Source organism: Anneissia japonica, unplaced genomic scaffold, assembly GCF_011630105.1.
Source record: "Anneissia japonica isolate Jap-2015-1 unplaced genomic scaffold, ASM1163010v1 scaffold287852_len814684_cov197, whole genome shotgun sequence".
Classification (NCBI taxonomy): Eukaryota; Metazoa; Echinodermata; class Crinoidea; order Comatulida; family Comatulidae; genus Anneissia; species Anneissia japonica.
In genome coordinates this window covers 672127-680632 of record NW_022704998.1, presented here as the reverse complement: position 1 = coordinate 680632, position 8506 = coordinate 672127, and the positions used below count along the sequence as shown (strand labels likewise).

General features: G+C 31.7%; 1 protein-coding gene across 1 annotated transcript in view; it reads right to left on the bottom strand.

Moving 5' to 3' along the window:
- Positions 1 to 2725: 2725 nt before the first annotated feature.
- The window catches only part of LOC117105171 (protein sidekick-2-like), a 10101-nt gene continuing 4320 nt past the window's right edge, over positions 2726 to 8506 (bottom strand). The window contains exons 3-6 of the mRNA XM_033246243.1: positions 5109 to 5234; positions 4243 to 4393; positions 3749 to 3926; positions 2726 to 3305 (exon numbers count right to left, since the gene is read on the bottom strand). Coding sequence (XP_033102134.1) covers positions 3270 to 3305; positions 3749 to 3926; positions 4243 to 4393; positions 5109 to 5234 — 491 coding nt within the window. The 3' untranslated portion in view covers positions 2726 to 3269. The remainder of the gene's footprint in view (positions 3306 to 3748; positions 3927 to 4242; positions 4394 to 5108; positions 5235 to 8506) is intronic.

Genomic DNA, 8506 nt, shown 5'->3' with positions numbered 1-8506 from the left:
GTGTTGTGCTGCTGATAATAATCAATAAGGTTTCTGTTGCAATAAACAATTAAATCTTCAAATACTGCATCAGAAGGACTCAGAAATGGTATCGAGTGTAGTGTCTAATATCACCAGGGGAGAATACAGCAAGGAAAACAGAGGATAATAATAATAATAATAATAATAATAATAATAATAATAAAAATAACAATAATAATAATAATGTTTTGCCTCAAAATTCTTAAAATTTCAATGCATATCAATGTTATGTGCTACTCAATTATCTAATCTGAAATTGTTGTGCCCCCGCCAACCCCATTTGAAAAATTCTGGATTCGTCCCTAATCACTGTCATAGTATTGAGACTTGAGCACTCCCCTAGCACTCAATTCCTCTTGTTTAATTACTGGACTAGTAGTTTATACCGGATGTGTAACTAGGTGAACCCCAATCCCTTCGTTCCAATAGTATAAATATTACCTAACAAACTCAACATGACTTCAATAGTAGCCTATACATAGCAATGTTGACTCCCATACATACATAAACTTGAATCACCTCTAAAAGCGTACTGTACATGGTTAAAACTGTAGGCTTAACTCTTAAAACAAACATAGCATAGTCAACTCAACTTCACCAGCATAAATGGCAAACTAGACTCCATTAGCACAGAAACTTAACTAAAGAGTTCAATAGCCTACATGGCAAACTTGACTTCCATAACATTAACACACACACACACACACACACAAACTCCAATAAAAAAACATACATAGCAAAATTGATTTGACTCCCATAGCATACATGGAAAATCTTGACTGGATTCCAAAGCATACACAACTCAACTTTACATAGAATATATAGAAAATTACTAATAAAGCGAATAGAAGCTAAAAATTGTTTAAAATTTTATCTGATATCGATTGAAAAAAATGATCCACCACCACAAATGAGTCTTGTTTCACCAGAGTCAAAAAGATAAATGATTCCAGGAACTATTTCATAGAGGGAAACTTATCATATATAAGTTCATCCAGCTATAAAATAGAAGTGGAAATATTGCCTTGGAATTCAAGCATACGAAACTTGGAGGAAAACAACCTCATTTCTAAAATTTCTAAAAGTAAGTGACTTAATGTGTATTGAATAGAAAATGATGAAAACCCTTTCTCGGCAAAAATCAGGTTCCAACCATTAAACAAACTTTGGCATACGGTGCAAACATGACTCCCTCTATGGCAGATGGCTATTCTAAGGTACTATCTCCTGTTTTCCCCAATAATTATAACACTTTTCTTTTTCCAACCAGGGCAGACAGATTTTTGTTTCCCTTAACCTAATGACAGAAATTAATGCAAATAGGATGTTTACCTTAGAATAAACCGAAGACTGCAAATATCAAAAAAAGATTGATGAATAAAATAGGAGAAAAATAATTTTAAAACAAATGAATGAGCTTAACAATGAAATGAATTGATACTCAAATAAATGAGAGCAACTGATAAAATTGACGCTTCTCATGTAATGATTCATGGCTTATTAATATTAAGTAACTAATTTTAATCTAATGGCATTTTAAGTTTATACTTTCGCCTTTTCTGTTCACTGTTTGTGTTCGCACTGTATATTGATTAAGTCTTACCTGCGGTCTAATCTCACCTAGCCTATTGTTTCTAACTATTTTTGTCTCACTCTTATTAGTGTCAACTTCTTCTCATTTGAGGTTACCATTGCAAAACCAGTATCAGCGACAAAAAAAATGAATATTGACTTTATAATATACTCTAATTCTCCACAACGTAAACTTCAAAATAGAATTGGTTGGCGCATCAGTTGTGGCTTGGACTCCCAACCTTGAGGTCGGGGGTTTGAATCTATCGCTGTGCAAGTCGCTTGTGTCCTTGGGCAAGGTACTTTACTACGGTTGCCTCTCTCTCCACTTAGGAGTATAAGTGGGTACCTGGTAGGTTTAAACACAACCATGCGCTGATTACAGCTGCAACATTATGGGGCATGAGTGTTGTGTTCCATGTGCTTGATCGAGTGACCGCGGGTAATAATGTAAAGAGCATAGAGGTTAGTCTAAAATATGCGCTATATAAGTCGACAATTATTATTATTATAAAATGATAGGTCATTTATTCGTATCGACTTACTACTGCCAAAGTTATGAGTAAAAGTATTACGGCCTATCTGTACAAAGCATACAATACTGCCGTGGATTCTTATGCTAATTACAATTAGCGATCGCAGTTTTGGAATGGCAAGACTGATTTGATTTTTTTCTACCCTCAATCCCTCGCCACCGAGATAGGACTAGTGCTGTCTAAAAGCTCTGGCTCTATTTCTGGCTGTATACTTGCGTTCACATTTTAGGTTTTGCTGATCAATTTTGTATTATGTATTTTATATTATATATATATCTAAATAAATATACCTATGTAAACATATGTGGCAAAGACAAGCCAAACCTGTCACTCGTCGCAAATCTTGTTTCAGAGAAAATAGCCAAAATATGCTGGAATGTCAAATTAAAAAAATTCATTTTATTGCACTAAAATAAACTTTATATATCTATACATCATGCTATGCTGTTATTTTCCCCATTTTCAATGTGAAAACAACACTTTTTTAAAATTTCATGATCATAAACTTTGAAGGCTGATTTCTCATATATTGTTCTTTAAACAGCTGTATGTTTAAACGCTTGTAACTTCATAAGGAAATGTCGGATTTGAATGATTTTTTTACCAGCTTATATTTTAATCTTTAACCCTGTAACTCATAATTGGTTTTTGCAAAGAGTGACTGGTTTGGCTTGTCTTTGCAACATATAAATCCAATTCCTTGAATATAATATATTAGTTTAATAGCAGAGAATGTGCTGATTAGGAAACCTGACTACATTTGACAGTCAAATTAATTTAATGAATATTCATAAATTATATGAATAATCATATCAAACATAATGAATATTCATATATGCAAATGAATCACCACATGAGAAGAAAGAAGCATTTGATGTGAACCTTTTCAAGTCCTTGTTAAGCTGAAAATCATAATAAAAAAACACCATGCCGGAAGTTGAATAGCATGAAAAATAAAATGACCTCAAAATTAAATGACCTCAAGCCAGGAAGTGATGAAATGTTGAGTCAACAAATCACAATTTAATGTTTATTTTCAAACCAAGAATGCAAAGCAGTTATTGGTTGTAGAAACAAAGGGGGAGGAGCCTTACAGTTCTGCCTTACCAATTGCCTTTAGGTGGTGAGCAAACCGACCAATCATATGAATGTGGACATGCCCTGGGGTAAAAAGGTCTTGAAAAGAGAGAGCACAAAATCATACACAATGAGTGGTTAGTACACGGCAGGGGATAATTTTATCTATCAAAAAATATCAACAAATATATTTATCTACATTTTAACTGGTTTGCAAACTTTTTATAAGGAAAAAAAAGTAAAATATTTGGTGGTTAGTTGCAATGAAAATTATAAATATACATAAATTTGTTAACTGCCCAGTTTTCTGTTTTCCAATGAATTGCATGATCAAATATTTGGACCCGTGCTAAGGATTTCGTGATTCTAGAATTCAGTGAAGGAATATAAAATGCAAACTTAATATCAAGCATATTACTACACCAAATGTTCACCCAACCAGTGTTTTCAACTAAATCAACAATATTAACATTCTCTTTTTATTATTAGCATTACGTTCTGAGCAACCATCTTGCACAATAAATATCTATGAATGTCCCTACCTGTGTTTCATCTTCTGATTCGTCATCTACTTCAGAGGGCTTTTCCGTGACACTACTAAAATCGTCTGGCGTCTCAAATGCCGGAGGTGGCGGCACTGTCCTTTGAACATCTTCATAGTGTTTACTTTCTTCTTCTTCTGAATAATGGATGTTTCCGGGACTGGGCCTGGGGGGAGCTCTAATGCAGAGTAAATAGAAGAAAAATGAATATACAATTGTACACGTAGGGAGAATACTTTGTTAGTCTGTGTTTTCATGTGTTAATGATGGATTAATAGTATGACATCATTGACTAATACTTCTTGAAAATAATGTGTGTCTTAAAATTAATAAATTCAGACATTTACTTCCTGACATCAAAAAGTAAATGAGGAGGATTACATGGTATTTTACATGTTGGAAATGAAAATTTAATTTATTTTTTGGGGGATGTTTATTTTGGAAACCTTCACAATCTGTTCCTAATAAAACTCTTTATTCTGAGCTTTGCATACCTGGAGTATGAATTACCCCGTCCCCTCCCTCTATGCTGCGACCTTCGACCACCGCTTGGACGTCTGCTATTACTCATTTCAAAGGCAGTAAAACTGTTGTCTTCCATGTTTGTTACAGACTCATCCAATACATTTCGATGAACCTTTTTATCTATAATGAATCAAATAAATAAAATCAAAATTAAATAATTTTCAATATACTTGGAATGCTGATCAAGTTTCTATATGGCAGCTGATTGTCATCGTTGTTGTCACATAAATTGTGACAGATTTTGTTTTTCTCTGACCATTTTCACCCCACATTCTTGTACAGTAACTCTATGACTGCCTATAACAAATAGTATTAATAAGAGAGAAAATGCATGTTTAAGATTACTTGTTATGATTATTTTATATAGTGGTTATAATAATAATACCAATAATAATAATAATAATAATAATAATAATAATAAAATAATTTTAAAAAATTTGTAAATGCGCCAATTCCAAAAAATAATTATAAAAGGCGCAGTGTATGTTAAGACGACAAGCTGTTAAAAAGATGAGTTTTAAGTTCAGATTTGAATGCAATAATAGAGGTTCCTGATCTAATGGATGAAGGGTAGTACATTCCAAAGATACGAGGCAGCAAGTGTAAATGCTCTTTAGCCATACATTGTGTGACATTTCGGTACAGTGAAAAGATTTTGCAAAGAAGGTTGAAGGCGACGAGTTAATACTGTTACTATTTTGCCAAATCCAAAAACATATTTGGCACATATTAAAAAAAAACAAACTTCGACACTAGTCATACAATACAGTACATAATAGCTTGGAGTATCACTAATCGAAGTTTTGAATATAAAGAAAAAAAAAATTCAACCTACCGACATACTTCCCGTTTTTACCGCACATACATAGAGTAGCAACAACAAGGATTACAACGATGAAACCGACTAATCCCACAATTACAAGGAACCACCATTCTTCGTAGAACACTACAGTGCCAGTAGCTAACAAGAATAAAAACAACAATACATTAATAAATCTGTCATTAAAGGCATGTAGGCATCAAACCTAAAAACCTTTAATAAATAATATTATACACAAAAAATAAAGTGTAAATAAAGTATTATATAATATAAAATTAAGTTTTTAAATACTGGATGTTACAACTTAAGCATATTATGTTAGAAAATTTTATATAATAGTTTCATAACAGACTAAGCACCTTGATATAAAATGTAAAGAAAATGTAAGTATTCACTGCAGCAATCTAGAGTATTAATCCATATCCACTTATATTAAAAAAATCTACATAATTAATTAGTATTAATTGATGTTATAAATTGTAAAAGGTAAATGATAGAAGCCTTAAGCAGCATTTAGTAATAATATAGTAAACAATTATAGTTTGGTTAAAATTATAACACTATTAATAATTTAGTAATAGTTGTAATACAGTACCATAAAAATAATAAAAGCCAAAAAAAAAACCTACATGATTAATTAGTATTAATTGATGTTATAAATCGTAAAAGGTAAATGATAGAAGCCTTAAGCAGCATTTAGTAATAATATAGTAAACAATTATAGTTTGGTTAAAATTATAACACTATTAATAATTTAGTAATAGTTGTAATACAGTACCATAAAAATAATAAAAGCAAAAAAAAAACCTACATGATTAATTAGTATTAATTGATGTTATAAATTGTAAAAGGTAAATGATTGAAGCCTCAAGCAGCATTTAGTAATAGTAGAGTAAAAAATTATAGTTTGGTTAAAATTATAACACTATTAATAATTTAGTAATAGTTGTAATACAGTAACATAAAAATAATAAAAGCCAAAAAAAAAAAAAACCCAACTTTATGATTACACTTTCCCAATGCAGAAAAATCTTTCAAGTTCATAAAATAAAATAAGAATATTATGATGCCGAGGATTTTAAATTAGAAATTAATATATAAACAACCTTGGAACATAAAAGAACCCCCTAACTTGACAAGAATGCTCTTAACAAAATTCAAGAAAGCTACAATGCTGTTGGCCAGCAATTATAGCTGGAAAGCTATCAACACATTTATCTTTGTGTCCAACAAAAGGTCTGTTACACTTTAATAAAAAAAACCCTCACGTTAACTTTCCCTGGACCACACAGCATAAAATATCGGCACACCAGCTAATGTAAAGTTGACAATTTTTAAGTATGTCTATGTCCATAAATGTTTATTATAAAAAAAAAAAATCTAAATGGCAGGTGCTCTGCATAATTTAATCTGGGACTGGCAGTAGAGAGGAGGATGGTTTAGGGGTTCATGCTAAGCTTCCCAAAATGTCATTTGCAAGACAACTGCAACATGCAGGTAAAGAGGGATCGGGGGGGGGGGGGGGGGGGGAGGAGGAAAAAGAGGAATTGATCAGTACCTGATTTACAGACTGAAGAAGACACGCAAGAAACAGAAGAAAAAGAAAATAATGCTATTAATACAGCTTGCAACAAAAAGAATTAATTGGATTAGAATGACATGCAATTGAATTAAACACCGGATACTTTATATATCATTTTATCAGTTATGTTTTGGTGGTAAAAACAGCTTTTTTTTTCTTTGACAACATATCAGTCTTATAATTACTTTGTGCTTATTGCAAAGACCTCTCTGGGTACTTAATTTTATTGCCTATTATTGGAACAAATACTTATAGAATACAAATATGTTCAGTTTCCCAGGGTATATTTCAAGATCTTGTAAATAGTATGCTACTGAGCACTGGTATTTTATACAAAGCACTCAATTATATACGTGGATATACAGTAGTGAATTGACTAAGCCAAGCCAATAAAAGCCAACTAAACCAACAAAAAATAACCAGATTGGGAAAAAGAGACCACAAAGCTATGGTTGAGATGAGAGGCTAGCACATATTTATTGCCTCTTGTTTTAAATAATTAACATTACTTTAATTATTATCAATATTTAGAATGGGCTAAAAAGTTGATCAACTCACTGGTTTAAATTAAACAAACAAATAAACAATTAATTGGCTTAAGTTACTTTCCACTGTATACAATAAAAAAGAATTAATTGAAATTGGCACTTTTGGACATCACTGATATTGGGTGGGGGGAGGACAAAAAATAATTTTTAACACAATATAACTGGCTATAATTAACTAATATTTAGTTTAAACTAAATTATTCCAGAATGTATTTGAGTCCCATGTGACCTTTTTAAAGCCCTATGTGACCTTTTTTAAGCCCTGTCAAGATTATCATATTTTCTTTGACAAAAAACTGTTGTATGTCCATATATAGTCATGATGTGCCTATATATGGTCATGATGTGATGGTCATCATGACCATATTTAAGCATGTCACATGCTCTCGTCAAATAAAAATGGGGCTTAAGACGGTCTATGTGATAAAGTTCAATACAACTGTCCAGTTAGAAATAACTGTTTAATATCATTTAAGAACATAACTCCTCCTTCCCCCTACGATGTCTGCCAATGGTAATTCTTTTCATGCCTTACCTGGAACAGCGAAAGGATTATCAGCAAATGCTGGTTCACTTATACTCTGCGAGTTCTCAGCCATGAGTCGGAACTCATACAAAGTACTGCTTTTAAGATTCCCATAGGAGATCACGTAAGATGTGGTGTCTGGATCGATGCTGTCGGACAACAATTCCCACTCTACGTCTGCAAAAAAAAAACCAAAAAAAACCCCAAAAAACAATAAGATCAAAATCTTATTAAAATTCAAAAGGGGAAGAAACCAATTACAGTGGCTAAGGGCAATAGAATTTTTGGTTCTGTTAACATCATCTAAACTTGAAAGGATCAAGTCCACTGTTATCTGGTAAGTTGTTTGAAGATTGATTATAAATTTATGGCAAAACAAATGGATGTCTTTAAATATAAAGAAATGCTTAATGGTAGCTACATATTTTCTCATTTTATAAGAATTGTATATTTTAAGAGATATTCTATTTTTAAAACTATTTTTGTGAGAATGTGGCATACAGATTTTTTTGCTATTTTACGGTTATTAATGTAATGTCTTTTCTTATTTTATATGAAATATATTCAAAAACATCTATTTGTTTTTCCATAAATTTATTAATTACTTTGCTGATGAATTACAATTGGAACATAAGCCTCTGTCCACACTATGTCATTTGTCAAAATTTGTGTCATTTTCCCATATATGGGCACGATGATGTCATATTATATCCATATATGGCCATATCACATTTATTTGTCACATAAAATTTAATAG